Source organism: Nymphaea colorata, chromosome 1 (assembly GCF_008831285.2).
Source record: "Nymphaea colorata isolate Beijing-Zhang1983 chromosome 1, ASM883128v2, whole genome shotgun sequence".
In the NCBI taxonomy this organism is placed as follows: Eukaryota; Viridiplantae; Streptophyta; class Magnoliopsida; order Nymphaeales; family Nymphaeaceae; genus Nymphaea; species Nymphaea colorata.
The window spans coordinates 42,540,358-42,563,343 of NC_045138.2; the positions used below are offsets into that span (position 1 = coordinate 42,540,358).

The 22,986-nt window shown below is 35.4% G+C and overlaps 2 protein-coding genes and 1 long non-coding RNA gene across 3 annotated transcripts; all 3 read left to right on the top strand.

Annotated features, from left to right (window-relative positions):
* The first annotated feature begins 3,624 nt into the window (after window positions 1–3,624).
* Window positions 3,625–4,861, top strand: LOC116246942 (uncharacterized mitochondrial protein AtMg00810-like). The gene is made up of 2 exons (XM_031618866.1): window positions 3,625–4,638; window positions 4,745–4,861. The coding sequence occupies exons 1-2, from the start codon at window positions 3,625–3,627 to the stop codon at window positions 4,859–4,861; spliced, it is 1,131 nt and encodes a 376-aa protein (XP_031474726.1).
* A 7,299-nt stretch (window positions 4,862–12,160) lies between these two features.
* LOC116245952 (putative lipid-transfer protein DIR1) lies at window positions 12,161–12,838 on the top strand. Its single transcript, XM_031617590.2, has 2 exons — window positions 12,161–12,471; window positions 12,595–12,838. Exons 1-2 carry the CDS (start codon window positions 12,174–12,176, stop codon window positions 12,630–12,632), a joined length of 336 nt encoding a protein of 111 aa, XP_031473450.1. The 5' UTR covers window positions 12,161–12,173; the 3' UTR covers window positions 12,633–12,838.
* Window positions 12,839–19,781: 6,943 nt separating this feature from the next.
* LOC116252716 (uncharacterized) lies at window positions 19,782–22,986 on the top strand. Its single transcript, XR_004172279.2, has 2 exons — window positions 19,782–20,031; window positions 22,683–22,986. It is a non-coding gene; the product is annotated as an uncharacterized LOC116252716 (long non-coding RNA).

A 22,986-nucleotide genomic window follows, 5' to 3' on the forward strand; every position in this document is an offset into this window, starting at 1 on the left:
ATTAAATTTGCAGAGTACTCAACCTACTTTTATCCACTTCAGCTCTATACATCACTTCTTGAAATGAAGGCTTCACCAGAATTTGTGCAGGCTACTTCATCAAATTAATTCATCCCAAATTTTACCTATGTTCATATGATTTCTCAAACTTTGACAATCAAGAGGATTTGTGTGGCATTTTGTTCTTAAATCTGCTTATTTTCACTTCTTTTATAAGAATTGACTCCTAAATCAACTACATGCTGAAAAATCAATTGTCCTGAAAACCCCATAAATTTTAAGGCCATAATGATCATATTTTCATTGTGTGTCCATGAACTAATATATGACTTATAGGTTTCAGAATTTGCAGGACTTATTTGCAAGCTTATCTGTGTACAGTTGTTTGTGCACATGCACATGATCAAACATTGATTTTGAATCATAAATTAGTATGTCTTAATTTTTTTCATGATTTATGAACCATTATTGATATGACCATCTCCAATGATTTTCATGCATTAAATCTTCCTAAATATTCACTAAGAAAAATGAGTTATTGATGGTAGTCAACAGTTTGTGCCATAGTGATATAATGTAAGATTCCAAAATGGAGCTTGTGAATGAATAGCTTGTTTACTCTTGACAATGGTAATGGTTACATAGGTAGATATAATGCAACATTCCAAAAAGGAATTGTTTTTGACATAGTGAAGGCCGAGTCTTCCAACTAATGATGACATGCCCCATTTTGTGATGTAAGCTGAAATTTTACTTGATGCTTAAAGGGAAGAGTTTTCCAACATTTATATAGGCATGCTTTTTGCACCAGCTGAGCGGACTTTCTGTGAAGGCTGAAGCTGCTAAAACACACATATTTGTTAATGTAACTTTTATGATTGTAAATAATTTTTTAATAATAATAATAATTTTTTTAATTATTGGTCTCCTTTTTCTCTCTCTTTTGTTTATGTATACATATATATAGGAAAATTGAACAGTGGCTCTAGTTTTGTAGAGTTGCCTAGCCGTTTAAGTAGGACTGTTCGATCTAATATGATGGACGGCTAAGAGAAAATAAGAAGAAAATTGATTGGTATTTTTTGTTATATACCATTTGTTTACACATTTTTATCCTTGTTTTTTTCTTAACGATTCATCTGCTTTAAATGAATAGTCCTAATTAGATAGTTGGGTAATTCTGCATAGGTAGAATCACCATTTACTCACTATATATGTATGTAACTATAAACCAACTACCATTCAATTGAAATCAATTTCTAAAAGCAAATCCAAACCCATTTTTTGTCAACCAAATATAAACCAAGTTTTCACTTTTGAAAGACTGGTTTTGTCATGTTACCCAAACACTAAAACCAGGTTTCCAAAGCTCATTATAAAAAATAGGCTTCATAAAACCATTTGGCAAAAATCATTTTTTTAAGGGGTCTAAACACTACCTAAAGAATTTAACTGTTGTGGTCTTTCTTGCTGGCTTGGGTTTAGCATTAGATTTAAGGTGAACCTAGGGTTTTGAGAACCTCGAACATGCATGTCCATAGGGTTATGGAAAAATAGGTTTCTAAGAATAGTGCTTTTGAAATGTCATATGGAAATATGCACTTAAGGTGTACACAATCAAAGGATTGAACGAATTTAGGTGTTTTGGGTGCCTCAATTAAAACTTTTGGTACACCATTTAACCTACTTCGTTTGATTTTTTGATAATTTGTGACGTGTGTTTATGTGTAGATGAGTGCACCTATTTAATGTAAATGCATATGCATGCCTAGATGTAAGCACAATATTGACATTAAAATGGAACTACATGCCCTATTGAATGGAAATCCAAGAATATAAACCTAAAGAAAGAGGGGAGAGGGCATACCTAGCATCCATGCTACTATTCTAAGCACACATAATTTAAACAAAGATCAAAACTAAGCCTAGGAAAACAGATTGAAATATAAACTGCCCGAGGCCATGCACAAGGGAAAATAAACTAATCCCAAGCATATAAATTAAAATTATGTTAGCCTAAGAATGGATGAACAAGAAACAAAATATCCTAGACCAATATGAAACAAAGAAATCGAAGAAAAAAAAAGAGAAGAAAGGGTAAATACTTGGCAAGTAGGCTCCTAAAGGACACAAACTTTGACCAGACCAAGGCCTACGTTCAAAGGACTAAGTCAGAGTGAAATATGCCTTGTCACTACCAAGACTTGAGCAAACACCAACGGGGACTTTTTTCTCAAGCTACATTGGAATTTAGCAAGTGAACTCCAAGAAGGGTGGGGTGGGTCGGTGGGTTCATGCTTCACTTTTATAGAAGATGAAAGACAATATAAAGCTGAAGTTAAAATTGTTAGAACTGATAATGGAGTCGAATTTTTTTCAATGGAGAAGAATGATTTTTTCCATGAAAAAGGCATTGTTCATCAACACACATGTGTTTATACACCACAACAAAATGGTGTAGTTGAGAGAAAACACCGTCATATTTTAGATGTGGCTCGAGCTCTTAAATTTCAATCCGGTTTACCTTTGCATTTTTGGGACGAGTGTGTATTGACTGCCGTGTATTTAATCAATCGAACCCCAACAAGTGCCTTACAAAACAAAACTCCTTATGAAAAATTATTTAAAAAGAAACCCACGTATTTTCATCTACGCGCCTTTGGTTGTTTATGTTTTGCAAAAGAACCAAATCCCAAATCTAAATTTGACCAAAGATCACACAGATGTGTTTTTTTAGGCTATGCTTTTAGTCAAAAAGCATATAAGGTGTATAATCTTGAGACTGGAAAAATTTCTGCTAGTAGAGATGTATTTTTCAATGAAACTGAGTTCCCATTTAAATCAATAAGAACTAGCCCACAAACTTCAGTTATTCCATTGCCAATTAATGAGACTCATGCTGCTGAAAGTAGATACTCTTATGCAAGTGATGAAGTTCAGGTGGACCCCTTGACTGCAGAAAATCATGATTCATTGAGCCATGAACCTGTTGACAATTTGACATCAACCACAAACAACTTTGAAACAGAACCAAACTTCATTGAAACCTCTGAGCCTCTTGCTAAAACAGTTGACCCAACAGTTACACTTCAGCCAAATATGCTCAGAAGATCAACCCGCAAGCCTAGACCTTCCGTTCTATTAAAAGAGTATTACTGTGGATTGGCCACTCAAGATGGACCCAGCCTTTCATCTACTGGAAAGAAGTCCTCGTCCAGGTATTCTCTTTCACAAGTTCTCTCTTTTTCAGCTTTCTCTTCAGCTCATAAGGCATACTTGTTAAACATTTCACATCTTCTAGAACCCACATCCTATAGCCAAGCTGAGCTCGATCCAAATTGGAGAATGGCAATGCAAACTGGAATTGAAGCATTAGAAGCTAATAAAACTTGGGATCTAGTTGAACCTCCAAATGGTATTAAATCCATAGGCTGCAAGTGGGTTTACCGCATCAAATACAAAGCAAATGGTGATGTTGAAAGATTCAAGGCAAGGTTAGTTGCCAAAGGGTATGCACAAGTTGAAGGTATAGATTACAATGAAACATATGCACCTGTTGCAAAGTTAGTTACAGTCTGATGTCTTCTAGCAATTGCAGCCAAGTGTAACTGGATTCTTCACCAAATGGACGTCTACAATGCTTTCTTGAATGGCAGCCTGGATGAAGAAATTTATATGTCACTTCCTCCCGGATATGGAGATGGTAGAGACACACGAGTATGCAAACTAAAAAAATCACTTTATGGGCTAAAACAAGCCCCTAGAAATTGGTTTGCAAGGTTTTCAGAAGTATTGCTAGCTTTTGGCTTTGCTCAGTCAAAGTGTGATCACTCACTTTTCATCTTCAAAAAGGAGAATACAATCATGGCAGTGCTTGTCTATGTAGACTATCTCATAATCGCTGGGAACCACTTGGAGAAGATTGAAAAATTCAAGAAATACTTAAGTGAACACTTTAAAATGAAGGATTTAGGCATCGTGAAATATTTCCTTGGGCTAGAATTGGCAAGATCGAAGAAAGGGATATTCTTGTCCCAACGAAAATACACATGCGATGTCTTGGATGAGGTGGGGTTAATTAATGCAAAACCAGTTGAAGTTCCAATGGAGCATAGAAAAGATTTATCAGTGGATGGTGGTGAGTTGCTAAAGGATCCAACGGCCTATCGACGTCTGGTAGGAAGGTTAATTTACTTAACCATAACCAGACCTGATATTACTTTTGCAGTACATACTCTTAGTAGGTATATGCAACAACCTTCCGTTGCACACTACAAAGCAGCTTTGAGGGTGTTAAAGTATCTAAAACAAAGTCGTGGCCAAGGACTGTGGTTTCCATCAAATGAAGACTTTCAACTCACTGCATATTGTGATGCTGATTGGGGTGCTTGTAAAGAGACAAGGAGGTCTATAACAGGCTATTGCATCTTCTTAGGAGGCAGCTTAATTTCATGGAAATCTAAGATGCAGCGTACTGTGTCAAGGTCATCTGCTGAAGCGGAATATCGCTCCATGGCAGACACTAGTTGTGAAATCTTATGGTTGAAATATCTGCTTTCAGATTTTCAGGTGAATCACCCACAACCGGTGGACTTACTTTGTGACAACAAACCAGCCATACAAATTGCTGCTAATCCGGTACTGCACGAAAGAACAAAGCATATTGAACTCGATTGCCACCTTGTTCGTGACTTGATAAAAAAATAAAACCATTTCCACTAGTTTTGTTCCCTCACGATGTCAGCTAGCTGACTTGTTTACAAAGGCACTGCTAAAAGATCAATTTCAGTCGTTGAAGTCCAAACTGAGCATTTGTGATCTGCATGCTCAGTTTGAAGGAGGAGTGTTGAAGCAATTCTGAAAACGTGTTGTGTATGAAGCCTCTTTCCAGGTCAGGTTCAGACTCTGTAATGGATGCCTGCACGCGAGAATCACCTTGCCTGTTTTGCAGTAACAGAAATGTCTAAAAAGCGTATACAAAGTGTACAAAAGTGTAAAATCTTGTGGGTATATCTGTATTTTTTAAATCTCTTATCTCTACCGTTGATTTGTAACAGAATTGTATATACAAGGCCACCATTCGAGTAATGACGATTAGGGCTTTCTCATTCAACTTTTGCTCTGTTCAGTATTCCTGAGCGCATACTCTGTTTTTACCATTTTTCAAGCTCCTCTCACATAAATAAGTAAGGCTGGGCATCAGGCCGGGCCGGGATGGTCCTAGGCTCTACAAAGTCTGGCTCAGGCTGGCTTGAAGTCCTTGTTGGCAGCCAAAGCCCAGCCTACTTAATAATCGGGCTGGGTCCAACCATCAACTTTATACCATTCAGATACCCATTTTGATGCCCACCTATATTTGAAACCTTTAATATTTCATATTTTAATATCTCAAACCTTTAATGACATGCCAAGGGTTTCTAAGAGTGCCATCGGTGACACATGAAGAGTTTATAAGAGTGTCATCAGCGACACATGAAGAATTTCTAAGGGAGTCATCAACGATACACCAAATGTTTTAAAATAAGAGAGAGGGAGAGAGAAAGAGCAAAATAAACAAAGTGGAGCCATGTAACGGGCCAAATCAGGCCTCCAATACCCAACTCCGGCCAGCCCAGCCGGGCAAATTTTTTTAATTAGACCGGTGCAAGTGTCAAATAACCAACCCAAACGTGGCACATCATGGGTCGGGCTACCTCAACATGTGCCTACATAAAATTTTATTACTATTTTTCTCCTGCTTTTTTAACCTTGCTTTCAAACATTTCAATGTGTTCCTATGAAAAAATTTTCAGACGTTTCTTTGCCCTGCTGTTTCTTATTGTGTATTCAATAGCTTAAGCAAAAAATGTTTGGCTACTTCTAAAAAGTCCAATCAATCAAACTATACAGAACTAGTATGGGTAGACACGCCACATGCAAATTTCAATTCAACGTTGACCATGTTTGGATCCTTATTGTAAAAAGAAAAAGTGATCAAAAATTGTTCTCAAAGCCCAACCAATTTTTGATATGTTAGTTTGTAGCTAATATTTCATTATTTTTTCCAACAGTCACTCATATTTCCTATGTTGCCACCAACAAGTCCAAGAAAAAAAAAAAACTGCGTTTTTTAAGATGTTGTTGTTTACTCACTTCAATAGGCATTTGCATTTCTAAATTAGTGTCATTTCTTTATCAGAGTTTCTCGTAATGATAAATTTTCTTTTCACCTAAATTTTCACACTGTCTTAGAAGGTTTTCACCATATTTTTAAACCTAAACAGATTTAGGTTGGAAAGGAGAGACCATAATGTTTTATCATATTTGCGATTAAAATTTTTAATGCTTTTACTTGTTTCATTTTTTAAGGAAAATATTTGCAAAAGTTAGTTTTTTCCCCTATATATTGCAATTTGAGAAAGACTTATAAGTTTATAAATCCTGAAAATAAGGTTTCACAGTTCTGTCTTATTTTGGGTTTTCAAGTTTTCAGAAAAGGTGTTCCTAAATATGTTCTCTGCAGACGTAAAGTTGTTTTTCTTTTTATTTGCAGCAAGATTCTCTACTTTAAAATTGCATGTTACTATATTTATCAATTCGAATTTTGACAAAGAAAGGTTTATAATTTGATAACTTCAGCTTAAACTTGAAATTTTAGAGAAATTATTGTTGATATTTGTCTAACTTCTTTAATTAAAAAAATGATAGCAAGGTTGAATTGATTTTCAGTTTCAATTATATTTGGCACATATTTGATTTGGACTCGATTTATCATCGAAATGTAAATCTAATTGTTGAAAGTATATCCAGATATCGTCCAACTTGTATATATATATAATAGTTATTCAAATGCTGAAATATTTTTATCCAACTTGTTTTTGAAAAAACATAAACATATATATATATATAAGTTGTTGCGAAGAGATACAGATTTGATTTTTCATAATATTATGTTTACTTATTCGACAACCATTTAAATTTCGAGGATAAAATTTTGCTTTTAGGGAGACACGATATAAACCCTGTCGCTTTTTTTATGCTGTTTTTCTTAAATAAAAAAAGGAAGAAGACGAAGAAGAAACTATCATATTAGCAATATATTTATTTTCCCCCAAAAGTTGCCAATGGTTCCGAGGATGTCCCACGTTTTTTAAAAAAATAGTAAGGGTTTCCTCTATTGATCACTTTTTGCATTCTTCTCATCTCTCTTTCATGATTGGTTGTGCACTGAGCAGCTGTACATTGTTGCCTCTTTTGTTTTTTCTATCTCATACTTATATAAAGTATTTCAGCCTACGTACGGTTTTGCCTCTCTTTTTTGCATGAATTTAGTCGATGTTGTATTTCATTTCTTCCTCTGCGTGCATATATGAATGTACTGATGATGAACATGATGTGTATATCGTTCCAAACGGGATTATCTACAAACACTTTATCAAAAATCTTTCTTTTCTAAACATGGTTGGAGTGATTGTGATGTGCTACATAACCTAATATGATCCGCTGCATGTAGTAATAATACTATACATGTGGTAGCATGATGCATTTGCCAAATCGTGAGTTCTCTATAAAGATGTATGTGGGTTTGACCTTGTCTAGCTAAATCTCACGGCATCCATAACTATCATTCCTAGTGGTTGTTTAATCTTTCAATATTTTTTATGTAATGATGAATATATATATATATATATATATATATATAAAGAGAGAGAGAGTGTGTGTGAATAGTGACTTTAGAGTTACTCAACCATCTAATGGGGGTGGCAGAGATTTATTTGCTCAGCCATCTGATGTGAAAGATCGTCGATCTGATGCACATAAATAGTTGAGAGAAAAACATAAAAAAAAAATATGGAAACTGATATTAAATAATAACAATGTCCATCACTTTTTTTTTCTTTTTTCTTCTTTACTGCTAGATCATATACTGCTAGATCATATGGTCTTGGTTAGATAGTTGTATGACTTTAAAAGACAAAAGTCACCATTCAATTTATATATATCTATATAGATATATATAACTCAGCTAAAGCCAATCTTTGCCCTGCTGGGAGGAGGTGGCAGAGATTTATTTGCTCAGCCTCTAAACAAATAAATAAATAAAAGAATGGGTGGGGTGTAGAAACGATTTCTTTATATAAGTTTAAAGAAAGTTTTCAAATCATGCCATTAATTTCCTATCACGTTTCAAAAAAGTTGTTATAATTATAAAGTGTTAATCGGTCTCTCTTTCAAGATTTTGCTTTTAAAAAAGAGGTCTTCGAACACTCAGTTTTGCAATTTCGAAAAGTTACATGCTTCAAAAGTTTGGAGAATTCATGTCGGCATACGTTTTTCATAAAAGTCTTTTCGAAAAAGGTTTCCAACTCTTCCTTTTGCAGTTTCTAGATACTTGTATGTTTATGAATTTTGGAGATAGAGTTGAGATTCAGAAATTCATTATGCCTTGTGTTAAGTTTGTAAAATTCTAAAGAAAGGTTCTTGGACTGGTTTTCTGTAACAATATTTAACTCTCCTTTAAACTTTCAAACCAACTTTCTTTCCCTAAATTGTTGCACGTGTTTCTTGACATCTTAAAACTCACTTAATGACAATTTAACAATTTAATTCATCACAATTTGACAATTGAATAACTTGGTGGTTGCAAACGAATGATTGTAGACTCAAATTTATCTGGAAACAAACTTGGGTCCATTTGGTTTAGAAAAATATGAATTTCAGTTATGGAAAATGGACTCAATGTCAATCTATCTTGTTTAGAAAGTATTCAATTGCATGAAAAAAAAGAGATTTACATATCATTCCAAATTATTCGAAGATATATTTAATTATTAAAAGTAAGTTTACATTAAATTTGGGTTTGATCCAACTTACTTTCAAACAAAATTTAATTGTTAAAAATATATTTTTGATATGGATCCAACTATTAAAATATTTGTATATAAACATATTTAGAAATTAAAAAGAGGTTTTGGTTCGGATCCAAATTGTTTGTGGGGGAAGAGCGAGAGAGAGAGAGATGTAAATGCTTTTATGAATGGTTTTGGATACAGTTAAATCTTCTTTTAAAAGATATAATTCTCCAAAAAGGGAAACTGAACCTGGTAGTATGGTTATTGGTTTTGGATTTGGTGTTCAAAGTGTTTTGGATCCAACACAATTCTAATTTCTACTCATTTAAAATTTGCAGTTTAGTTGTTGTAAATAGATTCCCAAATTGTTCCAATTGTTTGAGTTTTGAAGAAATACTTGAATTTGAATATGACTTGTTTTACGATAGTTAATTTCTTTAAACAATTATGGATCTGGATCTAGTCCGTTAAACATATACATTATGCAGTTGTAATTATAATGTTCTATATGCTTATATATATATAACTTATATAGAAATTACATATTTTCATTGCTTTAAATATTATTTGGATCTAGATCCAAATTAGTTTGGTTTATATGATTAAATTACATGGATTTCAATGGTCTCTATTGTGTTCCATTTTGCTAGTTATAAATTCAAGTCAAAGATAATTTTGAGTGTATAAATCATACTTAAAACATTTTGGTGAATATGGGCATGTATCTTATTAAGTTTGAATTATATCTAATTAATCTGGTTCTAATTCGTAGAACATACACCAGCTTACATATTCTTGATCGTATGATTAAATTGCAAATAAACTTGGATATAGATCTGGTTCACTTGAGACATATACATCCATCGCTAGGTGTTGTGCTGGTGCTTTTGTGAAATTACTGCTCTGGATAATGTTTGAGATCTAGATTCCTGTACTAAGGAGTGGATGCATGTACTTGTGAACATGCGACTGCACATTGATAGGTTCAAACCATGCTAGCTGTGATGTTCATTATGTGTTTAGCATATGCATTGAATGTGATGTTCAACTAGGCTTAATCGTTTATCAACGCTTGTTTAAATTAGTGAATCTTTATTAGGAACAACGGCGGCTATTTCTAAAAGTGTTTAGGATTGTCTTTTTTTTTTTTTTTATGAACATTTTAGGAATGGCCGGGTGATTGTTAGACTTAGCCACCCATATTTTTAAGGCACGATTTTGGGTCATTCCTAAAAACATACTTTTGTTCAGTCATACCTAAAAGCATATTTTGTTATTGCGAGGGAGATGGAAATAGTTTGCCGAAAAGGGATGAAGTAAATGTTCTTAAAAGAGTGGGTAGTGAAGATTCATTCTTAGTTGGGTTAGAAGTCCAGGCAAATCCAAAGCTTTCCATCACTAGATGGGACATAAATGGTTAAAATACAGCATCGGAATGTTGAGTTCCTTGGCTGTATTCAATTCAATTTCCAACTACTACTACTACTAACTGTTTCCAAAGCAGTGCAGTCAGAATGAGTCTGTGGATGTGCAAAGCGAACGGACACGGGATTGGAAAAAGGAACATATTTTCTATTAAAACATTTGCAAATGCTTATTAACAATATTTTGAATTTAAAAAATTGGAAAATAGCCGATAATAGTGATGCTATGGAGGGCGTTCTAATTTGGTTGAATGGATCAAATGACCACCAATTGCGGTGTGAAAAGAAGAAATAGATTTATAAGCAATTAACATATGCAAGCGAGATGGAGGTCAGATGCGTGGAGTCACAGTATCAGGGAGGCCTTCCTTCACAAAAGAAAATCTGCCGCCAATCGTCGTTTCCAAGATTCAAATAAGACAATCGATGCCACCTTTTTTCTAATTTTTTGAAGTTACAAAGCTATCGGTCCGACTGTTAGACGGCTCCCGATCAGTGAGTAGACGTAAAGTTGGCGGTGGTTCCAAAACAAAAACACAGACACCACAATACGACCGAGGCTTCCCGAATGAATTTGAGAGCGCAAACCAGCTCACTTAGTTATTAGAGTAAATGTCACTAAAGTAAGTTGGTGGTGGTTCAATCTTTACCCATTTTTAAAACCCTTACATATTTATCTCAAAACCCTTCACAAAAACAAAGTAACGTGCTGCACCAGTTTTCCACTAATTCCAAACGCTGGCGTGCGGCAAATGTTCCACCAATGATTTCCACTAGTTTCAAGTTTTTCGCTATCGAAAATTAAACTCTAAGTTTGTAAGAAAGCTAATCCACATTCTGACAATCATTGAACTGCGGGCTGCAGTCTGCTCAGTCCTAGGAAATAGGCGAAGCTTCTACCACCTTTTTAGCTGCAAATGGAAGCATCTTTACTGAGATGCCGAGGATGCCCTTCGTTACATTGTTCCGGTACCGAGAACCTTTTATGAGAATAAAGAAAAGGCAACCGCTGCTCTTCTTTTATGAAATTGTTTCGCTTTAATTAGGATAGAATGTCCCCTTTATACAATTATGATGAAAAAGAACATTGAAGGGCGAAGCCACCTAAGGGCGTTGCTCCCTTTTTAAGGCAACAAAGATAACTTTTGCTTTTGCTATGAACCTTCTTAGTTAAGGCCAACCAAGTAGTTGGCAATAGAAAAGCTAGAGTTAATTAAAGAGTGCCAGGTATTTGGCTTATATTTTTTTTTTTTTTTTTGTCTAAGGCAAACAGCTTTTGGCGTAAAACCCTAATGACCATATCCTTATTTATGACCATATCCTTATGTCTCAAAAATTTAAATTCGGGCTTGCTTGAAGGTGTAGGAAGACTTATAGTATAACTTTCAACTCCAATGTCTCACGCGCTACTTTTAGCAACTCAATGTCTCACGCGCTACTTTTAGCAACTCAGAGGAAGTAACCCACACAGCGGCTACAAGTTTTGAACCTCAAACCCCTTAAATTTCAACCACAATACCATCCAACTTGTGCTATGCGGCTGAGACTGGTATTTGGCTTAGACTTTGAAGACTTCACCTTCACCAACACCTTTTTCTGTTGGCATGTTTTCTCCACCTATAATGGTTGCTTATCTATCCAGCTAATTAATCAGTGGCCCGTCCGAGTTCAGACCCGCTTCCATCCATGTACACATGCGGGTCAAGATGAAACTGACGACTCGCACTTGATCAGACGGCGATCATAAAATAGGGGGAAAAAAAAAAAGATAAGAGAACGGGGAAATTAAAACACGGTGGTGCAGGTGAAAATACGACAGGAGACGGGGCCCAATCCTTACGATGGCGTCTATATAAACCTGAATGGAGCGGTGCAAGTGCATCAAGCAAGTGAAGAGCGAGGAAATTAAGAGAAGAAGATGGCAAAGGCTTCGCTATTAATAATGGTGGTGGCTCTCGGCTGGCTGGTTGCTAGCACGGCAGCTTTTACCATCTGCAGTATGGAGGCGGGGGAGTTCTACGGGTGCCTTCCGGCCATCAGGGGTCCGTCGCCGTCGCCCCCGAGCTCTGATTGCTGCAATGCGATCAAGAGGGCGGACTTGAACTGCCTGTGCAGCTACAAGGACTCTGCACTTCTCCCTTCCTTCGGCGTCGACCCCAAGCTGGCCATGGCCCTCCCTCGCAAGTGCAACCTTGTTCCTCCTCCTGCCTGCCAAGGTAATAATTAAGCCTGTATCTATGATTCAACGTTTCTGCTAAATCTTAAGGACTGCCACCTGTGTCTAGCTCCTCTATTTTGGACGAGTCTGATTCCGATTTGTGTTGCCTTTGTATCTGCAGGTTACGCCCCTGCCAGCACCCCAGAGCCTTCCAGCTAGAGAGATCAGTGAGAGTGCAGCGTCTTTAATCAATGTATTTTGTTTACTCATGAGAGTTGTCCTGAGCAAAAGCGTAGAGTGTAGTAGGAAGAGACATAGCAAAGATAGGAGCGTGGTAGTAAGAAAGATAGGATATGGTATGTAAGAGGACTGCATCTTCATGCATTCCTCATGTTTTGTACTTCCAACATGCTAAGGGCGAGGAACTCCAGCCGTTATTTACAGTACTTGCCTAATAAAGTTTGTTTCCTTTTATCAGTACACCTACCATGTTAAGGAAATCAGATCAGATCGTTCTAAATGGGCTGTCGGTTGTAGTCATGGCAAGGCACGACTAATGGTGATGGCAAGACTAATTCAAATTCGAATCCTCACCTGTTATGCGACATTCATAATCAGCGAAAATCAAACATGGATTCTCAAACTGAAAATAGTGGTACAAGGAGGAGACAAAGGAACCACTGAAAGGAAAGATACTATTTCCTGCATTATCGCATAAAATCTCCCGATCAGTTACATGCTACCATATAAATTGTATTAAGCCAAATAAGAAAGAAAGTGATTTCTTTTTGGTGGTGGACGTAAGTTCTATTAAACCGAACCACATAATATTGTGCGTTTATTTTTCTTTCCCCTTGCTTTTCTTTTTCTTTACGGTATCAGAGCCCAGGGTCGTCGTTTGGTGACTGCTCAGGAGCATCATCTATGAGTGCTTTTTATTCCCCCTGAATTTGATCGTATCCAACTTTGCCTCTTTGAAGTTGACACAACAATTTTCTATTATGGAAGACGCAAGTCCTGGCTCTTATTGAAAGCCAAGACTTAGAGGGGTTCTTAACTAGTTTGACCCCAGTTCCATCAAAAAATATTGCTGATCCGTAGAAGTTGATCTCCAATCTTAAATATGAATCCTGGCGTCGATCTGATTGCCTAATCAAGGGATGGATTACCATAACACTATCGGAAAACATTTCTTGGATTGGTTGTAGGACTCAACTCTTCTTAAGAGATATGATCTACTCTTGTTGATGTCTTTGTCGTGGTATCCCTAAAAGGAGGTTTTCATTTCACTCATATGCTTACATCATGCAAAAAGGGTGATGATGCCCTTGAAGTCTCTCAACTATAGTTTTTCTCATAAATAGGCTCCCACCTCAACATTATCTACGAAATCACCTCTCTATGTGTTATTTAAAAAGGACTCCGGAGTGTTCCACCTTGTGCATTTTTGGCAGTAGGTGCTCCCTTATTTGAGAGGATATGGCAGCAACAAGTCTGATTCAAGATCTGTTTTGTGTGTTTTTATCGATTCTAGCACTCTCCATATATATTTCAACCCTAATTTCAGGCATCTATATATATCAAGGCAATTTTTTTTTATAAAAGTTTTTTTTTCATTCAAGGACCCATCCTCACTTTATAAAGATGACACCATGGAAAGTCATCCTTCACTGATGTGAAAATTTCAAATAATGAGATTGCACCACTTTTGGATCATCTTGAATTTCGATCTAGATCTACATTAGATCCACGATTAAATGTATGTGAAGATCCACACCAAAGTGTGCCACATGTTCAATTTCTTGACACCAATACTCATCAAAATGATCAGCTGCCTAAGCAACCAAGCATTGTGCAACGTTATTCATCTCTACCATCTCTACCAATTTTAAATAGTGAAGAAAATCAAGAAAATAATGTCACTATTTCCCAATATGGCACCACCAATGTCCAATCCATCAACCTCCATGGGAACCCGAATGATGGTTACCTGAGATATGGTTGGGGTCAATAAACCCAACCCAAGTATGCCAACGTGCATATTATATATTCTGGTATTCCTAAAGATCCTAAAAGGGCGACAAGCTCTAAAGTATGATGGATGGAGATCGGTTATGGAAGAAGAAATAAGTGTCTTACGGTCCAATAATACATGGGTACTTGTTTGAAGAGAGCCTTCCACGAACATAGTTGGATCTAAATGGGTCTTTAAAACTAAACTTAATGTTTAAAACTAAACTTAATGTTGATTGAAGTCTAGATCCGTTAAAAGCTTGCTTAGTTGCCCGAGGCTTCGCCCAAGAAGAAGGAATCATTTGACCAACCACTATATGGCTTGTGCTTTTCATTGCCACTATTTTCAAATGAAACATTAGACAATTAGATGTCAAAAATGTTTTCCTTCAGGGATTACTTCATGAAACGGTCTATATAGCTCAACACCCAAAACAAGTCAGTTATGGATCTTATCGGGGGGTGTCTTCCGCGCAAATCCCAGTCTAGTGCCTTTTTCACTCCACAAAGTTTAGATCAAATGAACTACGAGAATCTTATTATTCTTATTCCTCCCTTATGTTTCTAAACAAGTTTCTTCTCAATGATTCGTTATGATTTGATTCAATAAGGCCTGAGACTGTCCCTTGGCCTGTAGGTCCTGGCACAATGTTAGAATTCTAGCTCTTCTAGAGTGGTATCTCACTGATGGTTCGCCCTGCCCCCCGGAAGGAGGCCTTCTTCGCCTTTCACCTAAGCTGTGCAGTAAAGACACAAAGCCAATCCCAGGGAACAGTAAAGCTTCATAGGGTCTTTCTGTCTAGGTGCAGGTAGTTCGCATCTTCACAGGCATGAAGTTCGCTCTCAGCAATATAGCCATTCCTACCCTCTCACGTCAATCCCATGAGCCTCTTATCTCATTCGATCACGGTGGGTGAGCAAGTCAAAATAAAAAAACTCGCATTGGGTTTAGGGATAATCAAGCTCGAACTGATGACTTCCACCACGTCAAGGTGACACTACCGCGGCACTGCTTCTTTGATTACAGAAACAATAACGTCACCGATATAAGCATATCGGTAATTACTAGCTCCTATGATTCGAATACACATCAATTTTCGAGCTCCGCTATTGTCTGCTACATTCAAAAAGGTCTGAGGTTGAATCATCTTTTTTTTATTTGAGTTCTTTCAATGCATGAGGTGAGGGGGGAAAATCCACCATCATATTTGTTGTCTTTGAAAAATATTATATGGACTCAAGGAAGTATCTAGAGAATGGTTTCAACAGTTAAGTGATTAATTTATGTTGATGATATGGTTCTCACGGGTAGCTTCCCCACCTTGATTTAGACTTTTATCTCTCAACTTGAAAAGGAATTTTTAGTGAAAGATATGGAACAACTAAATTATTTTCTTGGTACTTCCTGTTTTGCTGTAAGCAAAATCATGTGTCTCAACCCTTACTACAAGTCCACCTTCATAAAATCTTTTTAATGCATATTCGCCTTTTTTTTTGTTATCTTTCCCATAGGGCTCTCATCTTCTACTTCTTGTTTGCTTTGATGACACCAATATGAGCATCAAGTCTCTGCAACTTCAATTGTGCCACAGGTAGTTGTTGCCTTAAAACTAAATAGGTTACAAGATTTTTTGTCTCCATGTTTTTCTATACATGACCACAGGAGGGGAATGCACAACAAAATGTCAAGGACTTGTTGGGAACAGATTGAGCCAGTAATTTGTATGCATTGGACTATTCGTAGAAAGTTGCATTAGTTTCACATAATTAACATTTGGTGAAGCAAAATCAGATTACAAAAGTCAGTCTTATGTAGCTGACCTATGATGGGGCTAGAAATTTTTTGTCTGAGGGACACTAGTTCATGAAATTTTAGATCTAAGAATTGGTCTTGGACTAGCTACAAATATGAGTGCCTAGCTTGAGTAAAGCTAAAGCCAATACTAGTTACAAGTGTGATGTCACAGGAAAAAGGAATGAATTTTTTTTGTGGAGTCCATCAATGTTGAAGCCCATCGAGAAGGAATTCATATGAAGACACTTTAAAGCCAACATCTCAAGTTTTGAAGCACTTTTCCATATACTTTTATACCTAAAGGTGCATAACACACCTTCATTTGGCTAGAAGAGGATAGTCCATCATCTCTCTTTGCGGCACATCATCTGTCTAAAACTCAATCATGGCTACATCCTAAAAAATAAAAGTACTTAAGCAAGTCAAGGTGTTTTCTGTAGTTTTCTAAAATATTTCAAGTCAAAATCAGGTTCACGTTTTGAAATGGTTATAAGTGGCAGGCCAATGGCAAGTTGCATTGTTGAAATGTGAATCTGATATACTTTGATAATCTATTTGGATTTCTTCATGAACTATTTCAGAATCTATAAAATGCTCTATATACATGTTCATCATGTTGGAGACACATAGACTTTCTCTTATCGGTATGTATGCTTCTCCACTTGATTAAATGAATGAGCATTATGATATAACTCAAATGTGAGACCCCACATATATGTGTATACAAACCATAGCCATATAAGCATCTTCATCACTCCTCTTCTCATGCAAATCAGATATAAGATTGAAACTGAAAAATCAACACATTCATATCCCCATGCATGTACCCATCAAACACTACTCTATCCTTCAATGTACCTAAAGAAATACACAAGGTAGGACATTGTTTTATCTTTTATTGTAATGTCATCTTAATCATTTACAACCTCTCTTCCTACAAATGTAAAAGTTTTGGCTTATTAAGGGAATTGGGTTCACGGCTGACTAAAAATTTACAAAACAATTGCTTTTTGCTATTTGACTATTGATAAACTTATTTTTGTTTTAGTGGAACATGATAAACATTATATACTGATTAAATAACATAACTATTGAAGAACTGATTAAAGAATAATCAAGTAGAAAAAAATCATGTGATCTTATAGATGCATTAGTTAGTCGTGCATCCTAGCAAAGTGGCATACACAATCAGTTTTATCACCCTCTCTCTCTCTCACACACACACACACACACATGTACATATATATACATAAAGAGAAAGAGAGAGCAATATGGTAGAGTTCAGATCTGAGTACATGCACATATTAGCAGCCCAAACAACAAAAGTAATGATTAAGGAGGTTTTCATTAATATTGTATTTGTTACATGCTTCAAAGTGTAAAGCCTTATCATTTGGAATATAATTTTGCATCTGTATATAGTTATGCAAGAACTTTCTACCTTAGATGTGTCGTTTTTTACCTATGTTCTAGCCAGTGTTTGATGAACATAGTCTATACTTAATTAAAAGTATAGAAGGAGTTGATGTTTCTATAAAACTGCAATATGTTTCTTGAGTGTATCAAAGTGCGTCTTAGTGTCCTTGAGTAAGGATCTAGAAACTTTACATCCATATGACTAGCATTTCTTTCTCCTTGTTGTTTAACATTTCAACAGCTTCTTCTTGTCTTTATGACTTTAATTGGAGTCATTGAAAAATCCATATTCTACGTTTCTGTGGGTTTGTTAATGGAAGAAATCATATATATATATATATATATATATATATATATCATGAACATGGAACATGGAATTTGGGCCGTGACGTTGTTTGCATATAATGGTAGACAGAAGTTAGATAGCAAAAGATAAGTATTTGTCATATTATTATGTTAATATGGAACACTAGACTAATTATATCATTTTGTGGTTCTATGTAGGACAGACTTAACATTTTTTACTAGAGTGCATGATTTTAAGAACTTTCCAAAAAGGAATAATGCATTTGTTGATGGAAAGATTAAATGTCCTTGTTGAAAATGTAGTAATTGCATACTAGAGTGTATAGTAATTGTTTTAGATCATGTGGTCTGCAACGGTTTGATTGGAAGCTATACGAGGTGGTATGACCATGGTGAAAGTATAAAGCTAGCAGCAAACCATATAGAAGAAGCTTCAAACATTAATGTTGACAAGATTAATGAGCTCATTATGGATGATTGTCAAGAAATGGACACTAAATCTATCTCATTAGGTGTTGATACAAATGAACCAGAAAGCCACCTTGAAATAGAACTTGAGTTTGTGAAGTTTCTAGAGGAAGCCAACAAAGAGCTTATCCAAGAGCTATGCACTACACAAAGTTGTCATTTCTCGTGTTTAATTCACATCAAGTGTCTATACGGGTCGAGTAACAAGGCTTTTGGGTGATATTAGAATTGTTGATTGCTGTATTTCCACAACCTATGCATGGAAATCATTTGATGTGTCACATCCAACATTTGCAGCAGATAGTTGTAATGCTAGACTAGGTTTAGCAAATGATGGTTTTAATCCATTTAGAAATTTGAGTACAACATACCGTCTGTGGCTTGTTTAGTGTTTATGTATAACTTACCGCCATGGGTTAATATGAAACGACCTTTGACATTATTATCTTGTTAGGTTTTGGGCCCAAATCATGGAAAAACACAATAGATGTACTTTTACAGCCATGGTTGATGACTTGCTGATAATGTGGAATGGAATGAGAAAGTATTACATGTCAAATAAGGAAAATTTTCAATCCATGGAGCATTGTTGTGGACAATAAATGAGTTTGAAACATATGGAGACTTGTCAGGTTGGAGCACCAAAGGTAAGCTTGGGCATGGGGCCGGGCTGCCACCAAGTACTTGGTACTCGGCCCGACTCGGGGCCGGGTTTGGGTCCAGAAAAACGTAATCGAGCCGAGCCCAAGCTCGGTTTTTTTTAGTCCAGCCGGGTCCGAGCCCAAGTTTTAGATGTCGTGTTAGCCCAAGCCCGACTCGTTATGCCCGATGCCTAGGCTTAACCAAAGGGATAGTTGTCGTTCTGTCACAAAGATACACATTCACAAAGTTTAATCAAAAGTAAGAAAATGTGTTATATAGGTCATCTTAGATTCCTGGTGATAATGCACGAGATTAATCAATTTTTAATTATTATTTTCATGAAATTTTTATGTGATTTAATGTTTGTGTTTGGTTAGGGTTCAAAGAGTCATTGTTTGAATTTGATCCAAGCTAAACAAAGAAATTATGTGTAAACCAGTCAAAATTGACTTTTTTTTTATTAAAGAACCCATATTTTTTTATTAAATTTAAATCCTTGATTCCCAAAACATGTTTTTTCTTTGGGTTTGTATTTTTGTTACAAGTTGTTTAAGTTTAATAGGATTAAAATGAATTATTTAGTAAAGAAAATAAACCCTCCAGAATTATTTTGGAAAATGAGTTTATAAATAGGCTTATTTTTGAAAATATGACTTTTCTTGGAATTTTTATGAAATTTTTTGAGCTGGGCGGAAACCCCAGCTCGTTTTGGTAAAGAAGAGCCAGACTGCAGCACTCTTTCTCTTTGTTTTGGGTTTCTCTTGGTGAAGCCTTAGGAGGAAGAAGCTTCACCTGGTTTCTAGGTGACGCCCCTTTGGTGGAGCTTCATCCTACTGTAACCCCTTTTCCATCAATATCTTTTTCTCTCTAAAACTTATTGCACCAGCACGATGGATGAAGAATGGAAGCCAATGGAGGGTTCTAGAGGTTGTATGAAGTCTCTAATTCGGGATTGAAGAGAACCACACCCATTTCTAGGTAAGTTTTCTTAATTTCTAGCATTTCACGTTAAATATTAGTTGATTTTCATTGCATACCATCGTTTAGGGCTGGGTTTTCGAGTTTCCCTAGCTGTGGATTTTTGTTTTTGGGTAGATTTCTGTAAATTCGTTGCTTGGGTCACCTCTTTCATGTATGCATTTCATATTTTTGCTTAGGTTGATTATTGTCAGTTGTATTTGTCGATTAGAGTAGAATAGAAAGAGCTGTCATGTGGTCTCATGTTATAGCTGCTGTTTTCACATTTTCCAGCAAGCTCAAGCCATCTTCTTGCTGACTTTGTTTAGTTTTTCACTGTAGTGATTTAGAATCGTGCATATATGTTTAATCTTGTTGATTTCTTTAGAATTTTGCATTTGCAATCATGTTTTATCTAAGTTTTGGGCTTGGGAAGCTCACCGGCTAGCTCTTTGGTTAGGTTGCTAGTTGCATTCCACTGCATTTGGTATTTGTTCTCTTTTAGTCCATTTTGTTTCCATCATTAATTATTCATGATTTAGTGCCCATCGTTATAGATTGGGTAATACATAGTGTGCCCAAATAGGGTTTTTGTGGTTCTTAACTAGCTGGAGCTTGCTGATCATGGTCAGTAGCTCTTAAGCTTAGTTTCTTTTAATTCCTTAATTTCTCAAGCCTTAATTTTGTGTGTTTTAGCATGTCGTAGCTAGAGACCATAATTATACCACTATTTAACTAGCTAAAGTTGATAGAGTTTAAGTGTTAATGGTATTTACTTTATGTTTAGTAGCTGGATTCATTAGGTAATTTTATAGGTTTCCAACTAGTATAGAATAAATTTCTGGTAGTGAACTGTTATGTTTACTTGAAGTTCATGTTTTTTTTTTGTTGTATGAATTTTAGTTATCTTACATTTTAATTCATTTTTAGACGTACCCTAGTTAGATGTGATGATGTATGCTCAATTTAATTGTGTTCGTTGTTACTTACTGCATTTTCTAATTTTATATTAGTGTGTATGCACATTAGTTTGTTGTTTATTGTATTTTGACTGCAATTTTTATTGTAGAATGGAGGATGAATAGTTATCCTCAAATTATATTAGTTTTTAAATATAAAGATAGTTATAAATCCTTATTTGTAGCTAATTTAATACTATGAATTGTTGTGCTTTGTATTTACTAGTTTAAGTGTAGTGCATACATATCTCATGTTGTTCCTTAGCCTCTTTTCATTCAACTACGGCTATAGGTCGGTAAATTAGATAATTATTTGTTATTTAGATTAGTTTTTAAGTAAAAACTAATGATTAATCATGTTTTAGTGTGCTTATCTTGCTTTAGGCAGGTGTTGCTTGTATTTTGTTAGTTACTTTTATTTGTTGTCTAAAATTTATTATTCATGCGTTAGAGTGATTATAGTGTAGATTGGATTTTTATCTTGTTTAAGTAGTAAAATTCTAGATTGACATTGTTCTAAGTGTTGTGCATTAGTATAAACAGGAGTAATTTCAGTAATTTATTATTAGGGCTGATTGATCTTTAATTTTCTTTATAGTGTTTGTGAGATCTAGCATAGATAAGTCATTTTTTTGTTTGAATTTAGTCATTTCACTTAATTTTAGGTATGTTAAAGTGGGGATTTTAGGGCTGGACGTGTCCATCAACTAGTGTTTTCGCAGTTGGTCCAGTTTTCTTGCTTTTAGTTGTAGTATCTCAGGTTATTGTTTGTTAATTTAGAATGGTGAGTTAGTATTATTTAATATTTCCTAGTTAATAACCTGCTAATTTCCATTGTTCTAGTTACTGTAGTGATGCTTGCTAACTAGGTTAGTAGTAGATTTGATTTTTAGAAACTTGGGTTCAGGTTTTGTAGTTTGGCTTATTGTAATGCACTCCGGTAGTTTTACTACTGGTGTAGATTTATCTTAGTAGTCAAGTTGAACTTTTTTTAGTTTAAATCATGTTTTTCTAGGATATGATGATTATCTTTCATTTCAGTTAGTTTGTAGGTAAATATTAGTTGGTAACTAGTGGATATAGTTATTTTTAGCTTGCGGACTGCTACTGGTTGATTTTCTGCATTCTAGAGAGAGAAAGTCCGCAATTTTGTATTAGGTATTGATTTTGATTGTATTTTCTGTGGTTTTTAGTATAGTTTAGTAGCAAAAATAGTTATATTTTCCTAAAAAACAGTTTTAGATGAAAATAAGTTAATTAGTAGATACACCTAGTTTTTAATAGGAGTTGTTCTATAGAAAGAGAGTGCATGTTTTTGCTTAAATGTTTGTTATTTTGGTACATTTCTTGTTCTAGTTTGGTAGTTTAGATTAGTATGCTTTGAAATTTCTAGTTTGTAGTCTTTAGTTGTTAGATTTAAAATCATTATTGTAGTCTAGCAATCTACAATAGTGGATTGCATAATTTTGAGTTCACGCATAACATGCGATCAAACTAGTCTAAACTTGGTTTAGCCAACATTAACTAAGTCTAGATACTTTTGACATAAAAGATTCTAAAAGCTAGTTATATTTTGCATTAACAACCCGTTAGCACACACGTACAAGCATATACATAAGATCTCTTATTTTTATGTTTTGGCCGTCTTGTATTGCTGCCATTTTGTACTCTAACTTATGCAGTTGAATCTTTCTTTATGCATCCTACAACCAGCTCAAAAGGTTCAACTTTCTTTGTGCATCCTACAACCAGCTCAAAAGGAAAGCAAGAAACATCAATGAGGATGAAGAACTGTCCTTGTTAAAGATTGGAGTAGCTTTGAAGATTAAGTCATCAAGCATCTTCAAGAGAGCTGCCTCCATTTTAGATTTTGGATTTTAATTTCTTGTATTAGTATTTTGTTGTATTTTAAAGACATTTGTGTGCTAATTGGAAAGGGTTCATGCAATACCATTGAACATTGAATTATCTTGTGGATTTTTAATTTCATGTAATAGAAGTATCTCAATTGAGTAAA

What these genes read in the sequence shown, in the direction of transcription:
- LOC116246942 (XM_031618866.1), top strand. Translation starts at nt 3,625, where the DNA reads ATGGACGTCTACAATGCTTTCTTGAATGGCAGCCTGGATGAAGAAATT. An exon ending in TACAAATTGCTGCTAATCCG is followed by an intron (nt 4,639 to 4,744) that starts GTACTGCACGAA and finishes TCACGATGTCAG; the next exon opens with CTAGCTGACTTGTTTACAAA.
- LOC116245952 (XM_031617590.2), top strand. Translation starts at nt 12,174, where the DNA reads ATGGCAAAGGCTTCGCTATTAATAATGGTGGTGGCTCTCGGCTGGCTG. An exon ending in TCCTCCTCCTGCCTGCCAAG is followed by an intron (nt 12,472 to 12,594) that starts GTAATAATTAAG and finishes TTGTATCTGCAG; the next exon opens with GTTACGCCCCTGCCAGCACC.